The 23,902-nt window shown below is 38.6% G+C and overlaps 1 protein-coding gene across 1 annotated transcript in view; it reads left to right on the forward strand.

The window, feature by feature from the left end:
* The window catches only part of FMN2 (formin 2), a 242,960-nt gene that overhangs the window by 206,783 nt on the left and 12,275 nt on the right, over positions 1–23,902 (forward strand). The window contains 1 exon segment of the mRNA XM_073338221.1: positions 10,710–10,859. Within this exon segment, the coding sequence (XP_073194322.1) occupies positions 10,710–10,859 (150 nt within the window).

Genomic DNA, 23,902 nt, shown 5'->3' on the forward strand with positions numbered 1-23,902 from the left:
TGACATAAGCTTTCATGAGCTACAGCTCACTTCATTGGATGCAATCCGATGAACTGAGCTGTAGCTCACAAAAGCTTATGCTCAAATAAATTTGTTAGTCTCTAAGGTGCCATAAAAATACAGAAACTCTAGGTAAAAAGCACTTGCAAAAAAAATCTAATTTGAATAATGTTTTGGGCTCAGTGCAACAATGTGTACTTTAGAGAAGCGGAGTTGTGCAATAGATGAGCTGAAATGGAAAGTTAATCTTCCACACAAAATAAAGACAAAGAAAATGGAATGTCTGCTCCAGAGACTCCATACAGTGTATAGCTGTTCATTTGTCACAAGTGAGAAAATGTTTAATCAGTTCTGAAATGATGTATTCTCTCTTTATTTATCGTGTTTAGTGACTTTAAGAGTGTCAGTATGTAAAGTGTTTATCCAAGGAATGGATTTCTGGCACATGGATAAAATGAAAAGTGAAATGTTTAGCACACAATAGGCATATGTTCCAAGGTCTCTCTGAGTAAGTATCCTGAGATGAGAAGAAAGCACACAGGTCTGTGTTTATCTAGCTTACGCAGGCAGACAAGGAAGGCTCCAGCCTGGTATTAACACTGAAGTGACATGGAATGTCTTTGCCATACCCCAAACAATTACATCACTCCCTTAACAATATTGATAAAGTGCAATAAAAAGGAACCTGGCACTTTCCAATTAGACCCTCATTCGTAAATACTTGTGAACCTGTCAAATACTTCACAAGTTAAAGTAGGAACCACTTTTTTTTTTTTTTGAGGGGGGAGAAGAGAGGGAGAGTGTTGGGAGGAGAAGGGCTATGAATTATATTTTACATTGTTTTCATTTTAAATAATCCTTAGGTAATTTAGGTTAAGCACTTCTCATTTTGTCCTGCGGCCCACAGCTGTATGGCTGAAATACTGAACTTCTGCTAGATATTGATGGATGGATGAAGTGACTCTCTACTAAAATTAGAACACTTGGCCTTGTTTTCACAAAGAATTAAGAACAATTTCCTCTTCTTCCCCCTACCCCTTTTTGTTGTGTTCAGCTACTGAACGTTTTTGCTTGGTTGACAAGTTTTTTAATCATGACCTTCATTTTCTGGGAGTGGGGAGAGAAGTTTTAGTTCCATTTTTTGGGGGGGAAGGAAACTGCATTTAATGCAATTTACAAGGGATAAGGTTTGATCATACAACTTACGACAGGAAAAAGAGGCCCACAATATCAGACCGTCATTGTCACCGAAATACAGTAGTTATGATACAGAAGTTTCCTTCCTTCCTTCTCACCCCCTCCTACACACTTCATTGCAGGGTAAGAGCAGCCACATGTTACTGGCACATTGTCAGAGCTGTGTCTGGCCTTCATATCTTCTCATACGGGTTCTTGTAGAAGCAGGAGCTAAGTAGTAAAGCCAGACCCATCAAAAATGGCAACAGCAATGTTGCAGCAAGATCAATTCGCTTTCCTGGACTGTGTGCCTGTGAATGAACAGCTGAAGCCTTAGTACCCATTATTAAGCTGTTTTGATCTATGTTTCCTTTGGGCCTAGTTCAAAGTCTGGTTCCCATATTAAGTGCTTATCTCTTTAAAAAAAAAAAAAAAAAAAAAAAAAAGGTGGTATGCTAGTTTCCCAAAATCAATAGCACTAGAGGATTTAGCATGAATCTTCCTCTTCCATCACCACAGTGTCTGCTTGTAGAGAAACACTTTGGAATCCATGTACAAGTTCGCCTTCAGAGCTTGGAGAGAGTCCACTTACTAGTGCTATCCATTTGGCAAATTATGAAACAACAGATTCTAAGCCCAATACAGTAGCTACTAGTTGGGCTAGTAATGCTTAGATGTGGGTGAACCCTAACAGATTCGGACTGGGAATCTGACATCTGTCAAAAACAATTAATTTGCACTGAAAATTACTCCGTTTCAGATGATTTATGTGGAGCCTCTGAAAATGACGTTGCTTGGAGTAGTGCATGTTTAGAGTCTTCTAGATTATTACAGTGTGTCCCTTCCAAATATTATAAACTATATTTTTTATGTATGTTTTCACTGTTTTCTACATTTTCAGGCAAAATGGTGATAAGATGTGATTACCAGGAGGCATTCACATTTAAGGGCTGCTTTCCTTTGGACTCCTTAGATGGCTGAAGGCTGTAGAAAAGAGTTTTACGAATACATTTTGCTATCGATCCCTGGTAAAGGCCAGATAGACCAAAATGTTGGATTATCATCCTGGCTGGGTTATGTTGTGATGGATTTAAATTGATATGAGAATTTAGAGTAAGTTCTGCTATGTGAAATTGAAATTTGCTCTGTGATGCAGTAACAGGTACTTGATATATAATAAAAGGACAAATGGATGGTTTCTGCACACTAACGTAATTACTGGCTGCGGAATTTAGGATGAGTACAATTGGATATGGAACACCCATCTACTCATTTCAGGATGTTTTTGGTTTGCTTTATTTCATTATTTGATACAGGTACTTCTACATTCCAAGGATTGCTAGGTTTTAAAGTGCTTCCCAAGTGCTGTCTCTCAGGCACCTCTTTGTTTTCTGAACTTTTTTTTTTAATGCATTTAGCAATGTTATGTTGCTCTCTTTGCTGTAGTAACAGGTGAATTGTGGGAATGTTTACCTCCAAAATTCCCTAAGAAATAATGTAGGCCTGACAGGACACTCCTTGCATGCATAGAACTTCCATCAGCTTCAATGGCATTAGATATGGTAGGGACCAATACTTCACACCTGCTCTTGTGCTGACAGGTTGATGACACCTAGAGTAATAACAAACCTAATGGTAGAATGGTACTGTTGAAAAGCAATACCTAGAAATGTAGCACCTAAGTCTGGTAAGCCTTTAAAACCTTAAACGTTGCTTCCACCCCGCTCCCCACCACACAATGGTTTGGATTTCCTTCAAAGGGGATCTGTGAAGCTAAAATGTAATTGAATGAATGCTTGAAATATGTGTTGAAAACTCCCACTAGCAAGGCTGAGAGTGGAGAGAGAGATTGAGCAGAAAAACTAAAATTTAACTGAAAGTTCAGAGAATACGGTTGGACTCTTTCTTTCTCCTCTGGGTTCCTTTCGCTACTGTTTTCCTTGCCACCCATACCCTTGTGACCTTCCATTCATTAACAGTTGATTCCTTCCCTGTTAGATCTTCTTCTCACTTGGTGGCTCATATTACTGGTGTGAGTTACTCAGCAGTAGGAATTTACACATCGTAGCTATATATTAGTTGTAACAGGAGGGAAATGCTCAATGGGAAAAGGGCTGAAAAAGGAAACAGGTAATGTATGAGCTTAGGAACTGCCACACATGAGGTCAATGGTCTTTCTAGTCCAGTGCCCTGTCTCTGATAAAGGCAAGTGTCAGACCATGTAAATCCCCTATAATGGGTAATTAGGGAACAACGTTTCCCATAAAGGAAAGGTTTTTCCTAAACCCAGGCAGAATCATGAAAATGTATGTCCATTTATGAAATGTTTGTCTTATCTAATTTTTGAAAAAAAAATCCATTTACATGTCTGTTTTTTGAATGTTTAAGTATTATGTTGTGGGTTGGCGTTTTTTCCCTTTTTTAAAATTTCCTGTTATCAGTTTTAAATTTATTGCCTTTTAATTTCATTAGGGAACTTCAAGTGCTAACACAAACGTGTATCAAATGGGACAAGGCTTAGAAGTACCAATTTTATGTTATTGAAGATTGTTGCTTCTTGGAATAGCTAGTTCTAAAGCTCATAAGGAGGGTCTATTCTTAGCTCTACAGTAAATGAGATGCAGGAGTTAGTTCAAGAAGCAATTCTAGTGGAGTACTAAGTAATAGTGACACGAATATAATTAAGGTCAGTATCTTTGGAGTAAGAATCATACTGCAAATTAGCACTGTGGCACTAAGCTTTTAGAAAAGGAGGTTTTAAACAAAAAATCAAGGAGCTAGTCAAAAACCGCTCTAATTGCAGAAATTAAAATCCTTAGATCCAGCACGTTTGCTTTTTTTGACAACCGCAGCGTGTTAAGCAAGTGGTTTCACTACAGTGATGCCAAGATAGTTTTCTTGAGAGATTACAGCTGAATTAGAATTAATCATATTTTTATTGCAGCATGCATCATCTTGTGCTTAAGTAACACCAACAAACCCTGGTCATCTGCGGGCAGGATCGAACCGGGGACCTCTGGAGCTTAGTGCATGAGCCTCTCTACCACATGAACTAAAAGCTAACTTGCTCTTAGCTAAGGCTGTAGAGCAGACTCATTTTATCTCTCTCTAAGTGGTCTCAGTGCCACTAGATGGGACAGGACAGAACACCACACCCAGGAGATGTGTGGGTTACACTTATATGCACTGAAAGTTATCTTCTATCACATTGCCCAGTTGGCAAGTGTAGCTACATTCTTCTGTAGTTCCTCACAGTTTAGTCTTGTCTAGCCTAGATAATTTTGTCATTCAAATTTTTATTGGGAAGTGGAGCAGGAAGAGAAGAAAATAGAGTAGGAAGAGTAGATATGTCCCTGCAGGCATTGCCCTCTTCCCTTCTGTTGTAAGAATCACCTTATGGGTTAGATCCTGATCCAGCTCCCAATGTCCTGGGCACACCAGTTAAGTTAGACAGTTGCAAGGAATGTGGTTTAATTAGGTCACAGTTTTATTAATTAAACTCATCTGGGACATATCTAGCAAAAACTTGTATAGTGCAGGTCATCATTCCTTCCTTAATTGTTTCCACCTGGTGGAGGCCTGCTGTCAGCCTCCCTTTCTTCCATGGTGAGACCTCACCATCCTCCCCTGGTAGAACATGAGGGTTAAGAGGCTGAGGAAAAAGGGCTATTTCCTCACTGTACCAAACATTAGGAGCCCCAACCCTGCTACCCAGCTTCTTTAGGGGATGCCAGGCATTAGCCAAATCTGTGTTTAATGTTGTATGTGTATTGAATCTGATAAGATACATGCGGAGTTTTCTACTTACATAATTAAAGAAATTGATGTCCCTCATCCTGCAGAGACATCCAGTATCACAGAGACATGGGGGTTCACCAGCATGGAGCATCTTTCAAGACTGGGCCTATGTCAATAAAATAAATTTCTCGAAGTAAAACAAAAAATATTATGTGGAAGGTCACCTTGCATCTCACACACACAACTCCTTTAAAAATGGTAGCATTATGGTACGTCTACACAGCATCAAAAAACTCCGAACCCAACCCTGCAGCAGCGAGTCTGCAGCGGGATAATTCTAGGGTTGAAAAGGTAGGTTAGTCTCCACGCTCACTTCACTCTTTGGCCTCTCTGAGAGTTCCAACAAGATTGCTGCTTTCTTCCAGTCGCGGCTGTAGATTTTGTATAATGGGCTTTGTCCATGGGAAACTAGACCGAGGAAGCCAACAACCACTGGATGGCTTCAGGCATTAGATTACTGGCCTGGGCTGCATTTGAATTGGCATTCTAGAGACAAAAGGCATAATCCTTTAGCAACATCCTGAGTCAATCAGTCCCCTGCAAATTGTAACTTTTCCAAAGAAATGTTTATGAAATAGCTTAAACTCTGAATGTTGCATCTTGAATGTAACGATTCTCTGCCACTTACACTGTACGTTCTGTGACAGTTGCTGAATCTGTAAGTGTTGCTGAATCTGCTACACTCATTATAAAGTATAAATTATAAATATTTATGTTGTGCAGTTATATTATTTATTCATTTATACTTTTGATACGATCAGTTGTTATCATTAAGCATTAAGGATGTTGAGTGTTCGTTGTCATATTAAGAATAGAAAAATACCACAAAATACTACTTTGCCACAATATAGTTTGTTGGCCTTCCGCTTTTATGATTTATGTTGGGTGGTGGCTGGCATAGGAGTACTCTGTGAAGATATTCCTCCAAAGCATTTCCCCCCACCCCCCAAATACAAAGTTGTTTGATTTTTTTCTTTATTGGAGCAATAAAACATTTTTGCATTCAGTATACATTTATGGGATGGGGGGGTGGAGATGAGGAGGATGATTTAGAATGAACAACATTGCAAACATTTGGAAACTTTTTATGGGGGGCAGGGGAGAAACTTGAGACCTTAGTGCGTTCTCTAAAGAACAAAATTACAAAAACCATAGTTACACAATATAAATCGGCAAAAGCAAGGAAAGATTGATGGTTCCTGGCAGTTAATTTAAAGTGGTATGTTAACTTGGCTTTGTTTTTAATACAATAATACTGTTTTCTGCCTAACAAAACAAAATTTGCTTATAAAATTTTGAATGCTTGATTTTTTTTCCCCATACTTGTGTTTACAATCAAATTTCCCCACTTTTCATTATGCAGGACAAGGATGGCAATAGGTGAAAATGTGTAAAAACTGTATGAAAATGCACTCGTAACCTTGAAACCACAATAAAAAGGGAACCTGAATTAAATATACCAGCTTGTCCAAGTGACTGTTTGGGATCCTGTTTCTTCCAGTCACCTATCTCAGAAACTAGGAGGTTGGCCCCTTTTATCCCTTTTTGAAGCAGAACCCAAGAGGGAAGAGGCTTAATTCCACCTGCTAGAGCTGCTGAGAGCCCTCCAAATCATAAGCCCAACCTTGATCAGATAGGTGGCGTTTCCTTGTTTACATATTCTCACCAATGTGTTTATGCTAAAGGAGCTGTATATTCTATACAAGAGACAACAGAATATTTGTCATTGTTTTTGCCGCTAAACAAAATGATGCTGAGAGGGGTTAATATGACAATTCATTTGACTAACTTTCCAGAACTCAGCTACTAACTGCTAGCTATATACTGTACTCTTGTTTTCATGTCTCACCTTAAATCCAAAGGGCCAAATGTTGCCCTTATAACAAACTTATAAAGCCTCGCTACATAAGTTGGGCCTTAATATAATACAACTCATGTCAAATTTAAATAGAGCAATAAGTTGCATGTCCTTGTATAGCACCTTGTTGATTACATCTAGCTGTTCTTCTCCCTCTCCAAACACGCCTACGCTTCCCCTTACTCGACCTTAGTTATTAGCTGTTTTACCTGTAACCTTAATCACTGGATAGCATGTATTTTATGAAGTAGATAAACCTACTATCTGAATCTGGGAATACTTCTGGAACCCAAAGCCTCACAACTACTACCAGGGAGGGAAATCCCATGAGGTAATGTCAATTAATTAAACTCAAATTTACGTAAGTGAGTAGTAACTTTAGTGCATATCAACAACAGCTGACCGAATATAGCTGCAGTTGAAGTCCTTCATTTGTTAAACAATCTAGAATCATCTTCCATGGTCTTAACTCCATGTTTAGACTGATCACTGCTACTATGCTGTGCCTTCAGGTGTTTTGTTTTGGGTGTTTGGAACCATGATGTAGAGAGAGAGAGTGTGGGTTAACCATCTCTCAGTAAGGTCAGCCAGGAATAATGTAGCAGGAATAATGTACCAGGTAGCGGGGTAGTCACCCACTCCGGCCTTAAAGGTCTTAAAACAGCCCAGGAGAGGGCTGTGGCTGGGAGCAAGCAGTTCCCAGGCTGACTGGGAGAAGCAGGCTCAGCTGTTGCCATGCCCCAATCAGGGCTCAGCTGGCCCTTATAAGAGGGCAGTGGGCCAGGCGCAGACACTCTCTCTCTGCCTTGAGAAGGTACCTGGAGTGGACCAGGGCTGGGGAAGGCCAGAGGAGCTGGGAGGCTGCAGACTGGAAAAGCCCCAGGCTGCAGGCCTGGCAGACGGCCTAAAAAAGTGTACTGGGATTGCAGGGGGAAGCCCACGGGTAGGCAGAGGCAGCAGGTCCAACCCCCCCTTGCCTGTGATGACTGGCTAATACACTGCAGTCCGCTCAGTATGTGGGGGCTTAATGGTGACTGGCAGTAGCCAAAGACTGAGGCAAGGTAGGGATAGTGGGTGGGGGTTCCCCTGGGAGGGGGAGACCCAGAGACTGGGTGAAAGGGGCACTGGGGTTGGGGAGGGACACAGGGCCAGCGGCAAGTGGGACACCGGCCTGCAGAGGGCGCTCCAGAGGCTGGAAAAGCAAATTCCCTGAGAGACCAGCAGGAGGCTCTGCAGGGGTTAGTCACAACACCGTGACAGACCAACAAAGCATCTGTTGTGTGGCTCAATAATGTGGTAATGAAATGTGAAATGGCAATATCCACTCCTAACTTCATGGGTTTATTTGCGACTTTGTCTAAGTCCCTTTTTATAATTGAGCTATATGCTCCATGTCCCCTCCAGAGTCAGCTTTGAGGTCTCTCTATTTTAACATATGTAAACTGTAATCTTACGGATTACAAAATCTGATATTCACAGAGTATGCTAACGTAAACAAGTTACTGCTTCCCAAATTTCATTCTGGGGATCTAGGGTCACTTCTCCCTCGCTTTGTCTTGATCATTTGCTTTTCATATCTGAATCCTGCCTCCTTCTCCTTCAAGATACAGTAAGGAGAACATCAACATACCTCTGACTAAAGAAGTTGAGATGATTACCTTGGATTTGTTTCACCTGTGCTACCAGGATAGATAAATACCTGGATTCCTGGGGCTTCCTGCTTTTAGGTCCAACTGTGTTGCAGGTTGTGTCTTCTGCATTTGCACTAACAGGTGTTAGAAAAGTGACACATTAACTGACAATCTGCCAAGCTTCTGGTCTTTCACATTTTACAAACAGCTTAATTTCCCCTTCCCTCAAATTGGTTGCCATGGGAGGTGATCAATCCAGCTGGGGACTTGCATTCTGTTGTAACTGACTGGAAGAAGGAATGCCATTAGCTAGAGTTAAACATAGATGTATGGCTGAATTGGCTATACTGGTGGTTCGCAGCAAGATTAGCAATGATCAGAGGAAAAGCCTGACTAACTCCCTTTGATCCCATGGATTGTTAATGAAAGCCTTCATGTCTTCTGTAAATGTTAGTACCATTTATCAAACTCAAACATGTATTTGTTGGATTTTCATTCTGGCCTGGCTCCCTGCTTGATGAGATAGTTTCATGTAGAGTGATTATAGCTTGTTACCTCAAATTTAAACACATTGCTTGAGATGACTATTTTTCATTCTCTTGTGATGATCATCTTCTAGTAAGGTTGATGATGTTTTTTTCAGATCAGTCATTTTGCTATTAGGGTTCCCTTGTTTCATGCTATAATTGGGTCTGATATCCTAGTGTCATTTGCCTATTTGCCTAGGTGTTTGTCAAAACCGAGCCTCTTCTTTCTTTGAGCTACTGATTTTCCTGTGTTTTGCAAAACACAGAATAGTCTTTAAGTAGCTTACTCAGAAATGGCCACTGACTCAAAAGGTGCCTGAAGATTCCCAAGCCATCCTGTAATGCCCATCACTCTCCATATGCTTTTGATTAGCTGTCTGGCACATGCACTAACAACTGTCATAGCACTATTGCTGTAACTATAATTAAGGTAATCAGTCAGTTGGTTCAGTGGGTGAAATCCTAACCACATTGAAGTCAATACCAAAATTTCTTTGTTTTCAGTGGGGCCAAGATTTCACTCTGTGACTAATATGGTCTCACCATGTATGGGTTCATAAAATGTTATTTCATGGGTGGTTGAATAGTAGTAATCTGAACTACCATGTGGGGCACAAAACTGGTTCCCTGTCTGTCTAATCTCTCCTTTAGTGTCCATTGCTGTACTGTCGTCTTGTCCCATTCTCCTACACCCCAAACCAGCAGGCTTTGGAAGCATTGTATGAATAGCGTAACACACAAATAAAATAAATATTCTGATATGTTCTGAGCCATTGTGTTGTGAAAAAATGTTGCGGACAAACTGGCCAATTTTTCATAGAAACGTGAAAATTTGAATTCTCATATTTTGATGTAATTGTTCTTGAAGACTATTTTGAACACGTTGGCATTTTTAATTACAAATAAAATTGGATGAGATTTCAGTAAAATTATCTCAAGGAATAGGTGTATAACTTTATCCTTTTGAATTGAAATTCATATTTTTTTTTCATGTTGACCATTTTTTAAAATTTGGAACTAAGAGAGAGAGGCTCTAATTATGGGGGGGGTTTACATTTCATTGAAATCACAGCTATTGTGTTAAATCTTGTTGTGTAGTCCTCTGTATCCTTCAAGAGCAATTCTTGCTTGCTCTTCAGCTCTACATATTTTACTTTGTCATCTATTCTAGCAATATCTATGTTCAGAAATGGGTGTCAAACACAGTTATGTCAGAATCGTGATTGATAACTATTTTCTAGTATGACTGTTGCTAGCAGTTTTACTATTGTCTAGGGTAGAAAAGAATTGTTGTAATACCACCTTTCTATGGACTGCTAGATTGTCTATTGTCGTGTTTCATAGTGAAAGACTGTTTGGAACTGCTTTAGATTTCAGCTCTGTTTTAAAATAGTTTCAAATATAATAAAAATGCAATGCAAGGAAAGGCGTTGAGGTCTGGCTTTGCTGGGCTCTGAAGAGAGTACGTTCATTCTTGGCTTTAATATGGACAATGCTTTGGTCAAAAACAATGTGTGTGTTATTAAATACCAAACCCCAACCATTGCTGAGGAAATATATTGTAACAGAATATGTACAGGAAAACATCAGAGCTAGATAATCCGTATATTTCACTCCTATTAGCAATAGTAATTGTGTATTATGCCAGGTTTTGGATGCAGAAAAAAATTCTATATCAATAGATAACAAAATACTTGATGCTTTTGTTGTCTTTGGCAGCTTTTTGGAAACTGCAGCCTATTTCTGTATGAAACCAAAAATGGGAGAGAAGGAAGTGTCACCTCATGCTTTCTTCAGTATTTGGCATGAATTCAGTTCTGACTTCAAAGACCTCTGGAAGAAGGAAAACAAACTTATTCTGCAAGAAAAGTAGGTGTCCTCATTTTTACAATGACTGTTAATATTCTTTCCAAAAGAGTATTTGGAGCAATATCTCAGGAAAAAAATCAACATGGGCATAAAAATACATTTAATGTCTTTCAAATAGCTTCTGATACAAACTTTTATTAATTTTTTTTATAAATACATCCTAACAGTCATGAAGTCTAGTAATCAGTAAAAATTTCACTTTGTGCCAAGCTTTTTCTGTCTTTGTCCACATGACCATGAATGACGCATTAGAGCATGTAATTGATACATCACTATTAATCCAGCCAATGAAACATTATTCACTTAAGTCCTGAAAGTCATTGAGAGGTTTTCTCATTCATATGTTTATAGTGAGTCATAGACCAGGCTCAATATCCAGAGATGATATCCTAAAATATTTGACCTATTATAGCAGGGGGAGACAAAAATCTAGCAAGGTCATCCCACAGAGAGAACCAAAACAAATAAAATACCCAAACTCTAGTTTTTTGAGCTTTCTTGCACCATGATAGAAATAAGGCATGATCACTGAAAAAAAAATTGCCATAACTGCCTGTGCCTTGTGTAACCCTCTGGTATGTGTGTATAACAGGTGCCCCTTTGTGCCGATCCACAGATGATGTGGGTCTGTTACAGCTCTCAGCTAAGAAATCTTGGCTCTTTAGCTAAAGCTAGTATGTTGGCTAAGATGGTGGCTGTCATATAAGCGGGAGCTTGTCCAGTCATTCTAACACCCACTGAGACGTGGATTACAACTTGTGCTAGAGGAGCTATTGTATGCTATATATAGTTGTTGGTTTTAGTAACTCAGTGAGCATAAGAATGTTGCTATGATTTAATAAATGTCAAAATAAAATGAAATTTTACAGAGGTAGGCCTGAACAGCAAATGTTTATAGACATGCATAACTTTACACATGTAGTCACAATGACTTCCTTGGGAAGTTAATGAAATTACTCAGATTATCAAAACTTGTCATGTAAGCACATATTTAGGCACCTAACTAAAAAGGGCTTGCTTTTCAGAAGTGCTGAGCATGCACAATTCCCACTGAAATTAGATTACTGCGTGGCTAAAGTCAATGGAAACTATAGGGACCTAGCACCTAGAAAATCAGGTATCTAAGTCAGATCAAAACAATTGATTTTTAAGTACAGGGGAAGATATTTTAGAGTGAATTCCCTTTTCACAATTAAGAAAACGAGGACTGGATTCTGATTCTATGGCAAGTTTACGGAGCAAATATTAACACGGTGCAAGTACTTACTGGACGGGGGTGCACTTCATTTTACTGCCTGTCTGAAATGATTTCATGTACTTAAATCTCTCTCTTTAGTATTTAACTTCAGCCCAAGTTCATTCTGTCTCCAGTTTCCCGGGTTGGGATATAGTTGCCAAAGGTTTATCTTGTGTTTCCATGTATTTTTCATAAAATTGTTTTTAATTTTTTTTTCTTTTTCTGATTATTAGGTTATTTTTCTTAAAATGGTGAGAACGCCTCTCACTGTACATATTGTTTCCTTTAGTATTTTTTTTAAAAGGGGGGGAAATACATTTTGACTCTTTAAAAGATCAGCTCATGGAGAATTTTGAAAACACTTTTTAGATTCTCTGCTTGTTATACAAATGTTTGTTTGCTTTGTTTCTCCACATATTTTGAAGTACAAGAGAAGTTGTAATGAAAACAAGACCATTAAGTTTTCACTTGCTTGGGTTTCTTATTACCCTACCTGAAATCATTGTCCTCCATATATGGTATCCTATATAGATCGGTGTGGAGGAGGAGATTATGATGATCTGAAAAAAGAGGTCCATGACTTCCCATGGGAGAAATTCATTCAAGGCAGACAAACACCTAAGAAACAAAGACCCACTTTTATGAATGTTTTTCCATTATGATATGAGGAATGTGGAATACAGAAAATAGTACATCATGCTGAACTGACTCAAGGCTTTTTTGTAATGTTCTGTCAGCATGGATTAAGAATTTTGGAGGTCCTGGCTTGCTCTTTCCATCCCCAGGGTACCAAGGTTAATGATAATTAATACTACTTAATAATAGTGATTTGCATCTAACTATATAACTGTTAACTAATCACACCCCAGCAGGAGGTGCTATAGAGGCAACAGGCAAAATCTTAGAGGAAAAGGAATAATTTACAGAGCTGGTCAGAAATGTGAACTTTTTCTGTGAAAAATATCATTTTCAGCAAAACATGACAAATCTGAAATATTTCAACAGAAAATCAAAATATATAGATTCTGAAATGCTATTTGCAGTCCCTCATGAGAGATGTAGTTCAGGTGTCTCATGCTCCCTGTCTCCTCCATAAGATGGACCCCTGAGCCAGATTACAATTGTCTCACATTTTGGTGATGGGAGGTGATGCATCATGGCTGTTGCATGGGCCATGATGCATCGTGGAAGATTAAATCCATCTGGGGATCCCATCCTATAAAAAAGAATGAGTGACCCAAACTACAACACCTATGAGGCACCACAGTGGCATTTAACTGAATCTATCTATTTTTGGCTTTGGCCAGATTTTTGATGAGCAATTAGATTTTCCATGGAAAGCCCATACATTTTGTGAAAACTCTAATTTAGTTGAAAACTCATTTTTTTTCCCTCAAACAGTGTCAATGGAAATTTTCTAACCAGCCCTAGTAAAAATATGTTCTCTAGAGGTGTCCTCCAGCCAACTGACAGAATGGTTTTCTTGACCTGTTTTAGTAGCCATTTCCGGCTCTACTGATAAAGGACAGGAATGTTGTGAATTGAAGGCCTCTTTGTACCGGAAGAGTAAAATGGAGAATAACCTGGGCAAGACACTCTCAGCCACTCTAGGGCAACACTCCATAGTATTCCCTACTCCCACAAAATTGCAGTAAGAATTAAAAGGTAGGGACATATCTACAGTTGGTGTAAACTGACATCAAGGCTGTTGGATTTGAGGATCTGGCCTTTTGCTTCCAGAGTGTCCCCAGGACTCTACATCTCTATGGTTCCATGACTTAAATTATTGCCAAATGAATACTTTCCTGAGAGTGCATAGTTTAGCTTTTAACTCAATGGGGAAACACTCTAAATCTGAAATACACTAAGCTGCTTTGTGATGATACATGCCACTCAGATGCCACTGATGTTATTTATACCGAAAAGATTGGTGCCTAGATTACATGCTAGGTGTCTCATGCTAATATTTTAATGGTGAAATCCTGGCCCCCTTGAAGTCAATTACAAAAAGTAGGGCCAGAATTTCACACAGTGTATTTTGAAATCACAGTGGTTGCTTATCTCTGTCTATGTTTGGTAAATCAAGTTATTTTCTGTAGCTAAAATCAAAGAGCAAGGTATTGTCTGTACACATTTATATGACAGGTCTGATAAGAACCCCCCCCCCCGTTTTCTTTCTTTGTTGCAATATAATTCTGTTGTTGGGGAAATAATTGCTGCAAAAAGGAAAGCAGTTTGACAGTGATCATATTTGTAAGAACTGAACCCTGTTCTTTTGTTTGAGCCCCAAACAATGTTCTTTGTTTAAGATTACACTGTGTACAGCATTTCTGGCCTAGTTTTAAGGTCCTTGGTCTTCAGCAGGGAAAACAAGGGGGAGTGATAGCTTCTTATAGTAGAAGTTCCTTATCCAATCTCTGTAAATGTGAGTCAAATTGTTAATACAATAACTTACCCAAAGGCCTTTCATAAATGGGTTTTTTTCTAAAGTGCACCCTTATGTTACAGATGTGCCAAAAATGTGTGTGTTTAAAGAAAGCAGTCAGTAATTCTTTATTTTAAATACTTTCCAGTCTGGATTGCAGCTTGTATATTGGTTTGCAGGCATTTAGATAAACACAGCAGTGTCTAGTCTTGGTATTTCTCAGCTACCAGATGAGAAAAACCAAAGAAAAATGGCGCAAGGTTAAGAACAAATTCATTTTTCTGAAGTTTTCAACTGCTTCTACTCAGTTGTGTCAGATGAAATAAAGCAGAAATGGAAAATACCAGTCACAGAGAAAATTCGACAAGACACTGCTGAATACAGTAGCAATACAAAGAAAAATGCACCTGAAATATACATGTAAAGCATATTTCTTCATTAGTACTGTTGGGATTTTCTTAACAGCACTGTGTTTGGTAGCAACACTTTAGTCAAGGGTAAGATGGGCATTCCATTCTAAATCATTCTGAGTTGTTTATAATGTTCTCAGAAATGTTCCCTTTAGGCTGAAATTTCTTATGCTGGGTCTCACCCTAAGGGTGATTTTTTTTTTTTTTTTAAAGTCTAAACAAGATCCATTGAGCTATTTTTTTTTATTTACACACCTTTGTTTTTAAAGCGTGTTTTGTACTTTAAAATACTTTTGTTCCATGTTTCATAACTAAAAATGGCTTTGGTTTGATATTTAACCTTGGCATGTATAACCTTTTTAGAGATGAAAGGGATATCATAAGTTTGCAAACAACTGGCGTCAAATTCAGCACTCGGTTACATCTGTGCAACCCCACCAACGTTTGAATTTGGCTCTTGATTTTCAATTAACAATCTAACAAGCTTTGAATTATCTCACCTTTTTTCTTCCACTATATTTTTTTTAATGTGCCATTAATAGACCACATGTTGCATTCATATATTATGAGCTCTGAGAATGTGTTTACCTGTATATGTTACAGCCAGACCTCCTGGATCATGTGATGGGATTCTGAAAAGTGGGTGTAATGGAAGCAGGACAGGTCACTTAGGGTAGGAGTAGACCTGTGTCCATGACTATAGCATGATGTAGGTGAAGGTAGCACATTCACTGCTTGGAATCCAAATGTCTGATCTTGGTCCTGAGCACCCATTTGCTGTTCAGTGTTTGGGATTAAGACTCTCAGACATCTTAATGTTTTGTTTATAGGCAGTTATTTTATCTATAGCTGTGCAAATAACATATTTTTCAGCTTGTTAGCAGTTCTCAAAAATTGGGAAAAAAAATCAAGTTGAGCAGAAAATATTTTTTCAGCGAATTGAAAAGTTTTAAAACATCGTTTTGGGGTCAAACGTTTTGTTAGACACAAAGTGAAACACTTTTTATTAATACTTCAAGCACTTTTTAATCTTTAAAAAAACATTTTGCGTAAAAGTCAAGGATTTTTTCTAAAACATTGTTTTCGAGTTAAAAAAAATGAAACATTTCCATTTGGAATTAATTTTATTGTACTTGACTGAAGCAATTTGGCAAAATCAACATGAATTTGCAAAATGTCTGTGTCACCACATCTGTATTTTTCACAAAAAAAAGCTTTGGTCATAAAATTTCACCCAGCTCTAATCCTGTCCCCCTTGAGCATGCCAAGCTGTAAGTATTTAACTTTTTCCTTTTAAATCAATCTCTTCAATCTCCTAATTTTGTTTAAATTTCTTTGAATTCCTTTCGGTTTCTATAGATTATCCTGGTAATGAGGTGTCCATCATTAAATGCATTTTTTCCAGATTTATTTGTGCTTGAGCCTGATCAGAGAGAAAGGAACACTGGCTGCCTCCTCTATCATCCAAAGAAGGGAGGCAGAGGGGCTAGGCAGGAACAACTGTGCCACTTGACTATAAACCTGGAACTGTCTGGAGGAGTAGGGCAAGAACCTCCTCAAGAGTCTTGTCTTCAGGCTGAGGTGGGCAAATTCCTCACTCTCAGAGAAAAATCCCCTGAGAGTGCAGACACACTTGTATGACAGTCAAAAACAGAGTAAGTTATACAAAGTTAATTATTGGAATGTCTTCTATTGGTCTGGGTGGCAAAATCTGTCTTTCAAGACTAACAGAGCCAAACGCTTCTTTTTTTTATTTGTATTTTTAATTTTTAATTATGTATACTCTGGCTCATGACAGTAGCAAAGAGAGGTGAAGGCTTTCAGAACTTATTTTGTTTAAAAAAAAAAAGGCCAACATTTTAAAATGCCGGTATCACTGGTGCAGCATTAGAGCCTAATTAAAACCTGCTAGACTTGTCCCTAAACCTGGAGAGGCGTTGTTCATAACCCCGCCTCCATTTTTTGGGTGGCAGAGTAGGCAAAGAAGCTCCTTTCTCTCTACCCCTGCTCAGAGTACGGCTGCAGTCTCTTCAGATAATCACTGCTGCCCCAGATAGCCCCACCCCTTGCAAAAGTGTAGGCGTCTATCTGAACATGGGAAAGAACTCCTGCTTGCACAGAAGAAGAGAAAAGGAGAGGGACAGTTGGGGACCCCAAAGTGTGTGTGTGTGTGGGGGGGAACTGATTGTTTACTCACCTTGGCGCATATTTATGAAACAGAGTGTCAGCTAATAGAAATGCACTTGAACTGACTCTTAGCTGTAGGTGGGAGGGGGGTCATAAACTAGATCTACATCATTATAGTAAAGTTCTGACATCTTCCACCTCACGCTGAGTATGAGAACTTCATTTCACTGACTCCATCCAACCTTTTAACTCCCATGATAAATCTTTGACATTTTAAAAATAATCTGTAACCCCCCTAAATTTACTCCTCATTTGACTCTAAAAGTTGCCCGTTCCCATAAGAATAGCAGTTAAGCTGGCACTTGGCGTGTCACATTGTATATCTAGATGAAAGGGAGATTCCTGGCCAACATGTCTCCACAGCTCATTGATCTCCCCCTGCAGCAAGACTGGTATGTCTCCCTACAGATTCCCCAGCAGGATGATTTAAAACTTGCTGTTGAGCAATTTAAAGTCTGGCATTCGATATCTATGCCTTGCAGAGTAAGGCACATACTGGTAATCTGCCACTATTGCTTGCAAAGAAGGGCATTAAATCTCCTTGCACGAGCTATGTCCTCCCAAAGTAATTTAAGGGATCTTTTATTAACCCTTATAATAAGAACCAGTAAATTAGACCTGAGAATGAGAGATCTGGGAACATGGAACTATTCACTTAGTAAGGAATGGGAAAGTGGGGAGAGAATCAGTGGTTGAAAAATTTCTCTAGTAAGTCTTCAATGTGTCATTCCTGTGATAATGAAGATTAGTAGCATTGCCTAGCAAGGCCACATTTCAAAATGAACATAAAATTAGCTGATGTAAGATGTAAGGAAATGATGGTCGTCTGGCCTGAAGGTAGCCTTGCTTCAGTCTTGCTGAAAGTAATAGGAAATGGTGACCACTTTGACTAAAGACAAAATTCATGATTTTGCTGGTATAAATCAGGAGGTATGGACACATTTTGTGTGTATGTGTATGTATGATACTTGTCATGAAATCACAAGATTTGGCAATTCTGCTGATTTTTCAGTACCATATGAGTTGCTGTAACTAGGCACTATTTGGTGACTTAAGAATGGGATTTCCTTTCATTTTAAAAACTGTTGCCCTTTTGAACTTTGGATGTGTGTCTCTGTGTATTTGTGCAGATATGTCTTCCTATATATAGTTGGACACCATGGTTATTACACAATTGGCCTTTCTCCTGTTGCATAGCAGAGTAAGACAAAATCTCTAGACCACCCAAGTGATTGTAGTGGTCACAAGTGATGCTGAGTGAAATTTGGAAGTTCTGTCCCATGGGAAATTCTAATGTTTCAACATTTGTCATCCTAAATTAGGAGGAAAAAAATGCAATATTAAAATATTTCATGGAGTGAAGTATTCAAAAAATGTAAATTAGGAAATCTTGAAATGAAACATTACTACACTTTCAATCAAAACAAACATTTCAATATTCTGCAATCAAAATGTTTGATTTTGGTTCGAATTAACTTGAAATACTTCTATGTTGAACATTAAACTCCATTTCCTATTGTGGTGCTTTGCCTCATGGGTGCTCTTATTTGAATATCTGATGCCTCTATTCTTCCCTATGGGCCAGACTTCCTGGTCGGATTACATCTCCCATGGTGTAGACACAGTCACTTTCATGCCTTGATGTCCCATGCAGCTTGATTGTAGGGGAATCCATTCTCCAATATGAGAGATGTAGTCCTCCACAGAGCCCAGACAATAGGAGAGAATGGGAGCCCAAATTACAACTTTAATAAGGCTATGCACCATGATCCAGAAAAATGTTTCACATCAGTTCAACAAAACTAAATATTCCTATTTGGGTTGAACCTGTCCAGAATGAAATATTTCATTTAGATTTTTCAGCCAGAAATGTTACAGAAACTGCATTTTTGTCAGAGAATCATTGCAGCAGAAAATTTCTGATCAGCTCTAGTACCAAGTTTTGCCGAGTGCCAAAGACTTGTAGTATTGAAATGGATCCACAGGCCTTTCAATACTCAAGATTAAAACTGGAGTAATATTAGAAGCAAGAGGAAGTCCAAGGACAGGGTAGGCCCATTACTTAATGGGGGAGAGGAAATATGGAAATGGCAGAGGTGCTTAATGACTTCTTTGTTTCAGTCATCACTAAACAGTTTAGCAGCGATTGAACGTCTAACATAGTGAATGCCAGTGAAAATGAGATAAGACCAAAATAGGGAAAGAGCAAGTTAAAATTACTTAGACAAGTTAGATTTTTTTCAAGTCACCAGGGCCTGAGGAAATATCTGAGCCATTAGTGATTATCTTTCAAAAGTCATGGAAGACCGGAGAGATTCCAGAGGACTGGAAGAGGGCAAATATAGTACCCATCTATAGAAAGGGAAATAAGGACAACCTGGGGAATTACACCCTAGTCAGCTTAATTAACACACGTACAAAATGTGTAATTAATTAAGTAATCAATTTGCAGATACATACAAGATAATGCTGTAAGTAAGTCAGCATGGTATTTTCAAGAACAAATGGTATCAAGCCAACCTAATAGCTTTCTTTGCTAGGGTAGCAAGCATTGTGGAGGGGGGAAGCAGTAGATGTGGTATATCTTGACTTTAGTAAGGCTTTGATAATGTCTCCTATGGCCTTCTTATAAACACTATAGGGAAATACAACCTAGATGGAGGTACTATAAGGTAGGTGTATAGCTGGTTGGAAATCTGTTCCTAGAGAGTAGTTCACAGGCAAGCTGGAAGGATATATCAAGGGGTCCCGCAGGGATCCGTTTTGGATCCCATTCTCTTCAATATCTTCACCAATGGTTTAAATAATGGCATAGAGAGTACTCTTGTAAAGTTTGCGGATGATACCAAGCTGGGAGGGGTTGCAAGGGCTTTGGAGGATAGGATTAAAATTCAAAATGATTGGACAAACTGGAGAAATGGTCTGAAGTAAATAGGATGAAATTCAATAAGGACAAATGCAAAATACTCCACATAGGAAGGAACGATTAGTTGCACACACCCAAAACGGGAAATGACTGTCTAGGAAGGAGTACTGGGGGTCATAGTGGATCATAAGCTAAATATGAGTCAACAATGTAACACTGTTGCAAGAAAAGCAAACATAATTCTGGGCTATATTAGCAGGAGTGCTGTAAGCAAGGACCGAGAGTAATTCTTCTGTTCCACTCCGTGCTGATGCGGCCTCAACTGGAGTATTGTGTCCAGTTCTGGGCACCACGTTTCCGGAAGGATTTTGACAAACTGGAGAAAGTCCAGAAAAGAGCAACAAAATGATTCAAGGTCTAGAAAACATGACCTGTGAGGAAAGATTTGAAAAAAATGGGTTTGTTTAGTCTGGAGAAGAGAAGACTGAGGGGGGATATAACAGCTTTCAAATACATAAAAGTTTGTTATAAGAAAGAGGGAGAAAAATTGTTCTCATTAACCCCTGAGGATAGTACAAGAAGCAATGGGCTTAAACTGCAGCAAGGGTGGTTTAGGTTGGACATCAGGAAAAACTTCCTAACCATCAGAGTAAGTAAGCAATGGAATAAATCACCTAGGGAGGTTGTGGAATCTCTATCATTGGAGAATTTCAAGAGCAGGTTAGACAAACACCTGTCAGGGATGGTCTGTATAATACTTTGTCCTGACATGAGTTCAGGGGACTGGACTAGAAGACCTTTTGAGGTCCCTTCCAGTCCTATGATTCCATGTTTCTATAATGTAGAAGTCAAGGGAGTTATGCCAGTTTTCATCATCCAAAAATATGGACTAATCTCTGAAAGTAAACTAAATAAAACGTAGAGCTACGATACTTGCTAATCTCAATGAAATCTTCATCAACAAAACACACCAGACACCTTTTTCATTGTATTGTCAAGATGTACTTATTTGAGAAATGACATCTCAGGGCAGTACAAGTTCTGGGCATCGGTTGTTGACAAAGGAGGAAAATGTCCAGGATTCTGCTACAGGTTAGCTTCTATTTTAAGTGGTTAGATTAAAACATTTTAATCCATTTGTCCTTGATCCTCTGAGCCAAAGTATGATTAATCACAGTGTCTTTTGGCCAGCTATTGTCTGCTATGCAGTCCTTAAAGGAGCAGTGCAAGAAGTTGGCTGTGATATCAAGATAGTCCAATGCATAACCTCTTTGTTGGTAGGCAGAGGTTAAGTTTCATCCGTCAATTTGATGGGACTAGGTACGTTATAATGTGCTTCTTATCTGTGTAAAAGTCTTCACAGTCAGTTACTGAATCATGTCTGTTTCATCACTTCAACCCTGATAGCCTTAGTGCAAGAGCTCTAAACTTCTGCTTGTGTTTTATAAATTACTTTTATTTTAACAATTCTGATTTCTAGCTGGGATTATCTCATGCAAGAAATATGATGACCTGCTCTAAAAGAATATTTAGTAAATAATTAAACACATTTAAAAACAGGGTGAAATAATCATATTTAGCCCTTCTTTTCATAAACAGTTTCACAAGAAAGATTTTTATAACTCTCTTTCCTTATGTGGTACTCCAGAGATTGGAGAAATATCTGGCACTGAATGGTTTGGCTGATTTTTAAAGAAATTGCTCATGTGTCTTAGTATTATAAACACGTTACTTGCAAGACAGAGAGCAATCCTCATAGAACAGTTTAAATCCTTTGTTTAGCGTATGACATCCCTTTTTTCTTTTATTTAACTGATTAAAAAATCCATTTAATTCAAACTATAAAACCTCTTGCTTCACTTAGTTTTTTACTCTGTCTTACGATGTGTTGAATTTGTACAGATGCAATGGTGTTGAGTTTCATGAAGTACCTTGTTGAAGTGTAATAATGCCTGCTCTTAGCTTGTTGTTGGAAGGTTTGTTGTGACCATTTCTACTGCCTAAAGCATGCAACATTCCAACCTTGTCAGTATGTTTAAATTTGTCATGTACTAGTAGACTCTAGTGAAGTGTAAGGGAATCTCCACCAAGCCTGCTCGGAGCCAGTCGGAAATGAATCTGTCTGCCACAGATACTTATTCAGACAAAATTATTAATGCTTAGTGGCAGGGAAGTGGCTCCCCTTCTCATTGGATTGAATGATGAGAGAAATTCTCTCAGTCTTGATAAGGCTGTGGTCAGGCTGGCGTTTGGTCTAGAAGGTAGATAAAATGATTCTGCCTTCAGGGCTGCAAGGACGTCTGGTTTCTTTTTCCTGTATCTGTGCCAAAGTGTATCTCCCTTATTCATCTTGCAAGCTGTCTTTAAACTTAATCATGGTGAACTTTTTGTATATGTTTGCCTGACAATAAATAGGGGGGAGTGGGAGGTGAAAGTGCTGGAGAAAAACAATTTTATTATGATGGAAACAAGAAACCGCTCCCTTTGTTTAGATTAACCCTCAGTAAACTATCAAAATTTTATTCAAAAGCAGGATTTGAGAGCCTTTCTTTTGCACTGCATAATAACTAGCTAAAACCGTAGGTTTTTCACAGGCTCATGGATGTTTCATGATTTTTACATTTACTGAGTGTTTTACTATTGCTGTAGCTGCACTGGAGGAAATCCTTTCTGGAATAAAGCATTTGAGCTCAGTGAAGACATACATCTGTCTGGATGGGGTGGATTTGAATTATAGAAATTTTATTTAATATTTATAAAGCATTGTACAGGTCTGATCCTGAGATTGCACACTGCTGTGAGTGGTCTCTGCAATTTATGGATTCGTGGACTAGTTTCAACTTCCAACCATTGGATCTTGCTATATCTTTCTCTGCTACATTTTAAAGAGTGCATTGTCAAATATGTGTTCTCCATGTAGGTACTTATGGACTGTAATCAAATCACTCCTTAACCTTCTCTTTGTTAAGCTAAATAGATTAAACTCCTTGAATCTGTCTCTACAAGGCAGGGTTTCTAATTCTTTTACCATTCTTGTGGCTCTTCTCTGAACCCTCTCCAATTGATCAACATCCTTTCTGACATGTGAGCATCAGAACTGGACACAGCATCCCAGCAGTGGTTGCAACAGTGCCAAATACAGAGGTAAAATAACCTCTTTACTCCTACTTGAGATTCCCCTGTTTTATACATCCCAGGATCACATTCATCCTTTTGGCTACAGCATTGCACTGTGAGCTCATGTTCAGCTGATTATCCATCACCACCTCTAAATCTTTCTCAGAGTCACTGTGTCCGAAGGTAGAGTCCCCAATTCTGTAAGTATGGCCTACATTCTCTGTTTATATATGTGTACATTTACTTTTGACCCTATTAACATGGATAGTGTTTGTTTGTACTTGCCAGCTTACCAAGCAATTCAGATCTCTCTGTATCAGTGACCTGTCCTCTTCATTATTTACCAGTCCCCTAATTTTTGTGTCCTCTGAAAACTTTATCAGTGCTGGATTTTGTGTTTTCTTCCAGATCATTTTTCAATAGTGTAGTGCCAAGGACTGATCTCTGTGGGAATCCCACTAGAAACACACCTGCTCAGTGATGATTCACACTTACAAATACATTTGGAGAACTATCCTGTTAGCCAACTTGTAATCCATGTAATGTGTGCCATATTAATTTTGTAGTATTCTAGTTTTTAATTAAAATGTCATGCAGCACCAAGTCAAATGTTTACAGAAGTCTAACACATCAATACCATTATCAACTTTATCTACCAAACTTGTCATCTCATCAAAAAAGATATCAAGTTAGTTTAACAGGATTTTCCTTAAATCCATGTTGACTGGCATTAATTATATTACCCTCGTTTGTCCTGTATCAGCCTCTCCATTATCTTGTCCAGGATCAATATCAGGCCGA

This window comes from Lepidochelys kempii, chromosome 3 (assembly GCF_965140265.1).
Source record: "Lepidochelys kempii isolate rLepKem1 chromosome 3, rLepKem1.hap2, whole genome shotgun sequence".
NCBI lineage: Eukaryota > Metazoa > Chordata > Testudines > Cheloniidae > Lepidochelys > Lepidochelys kempii.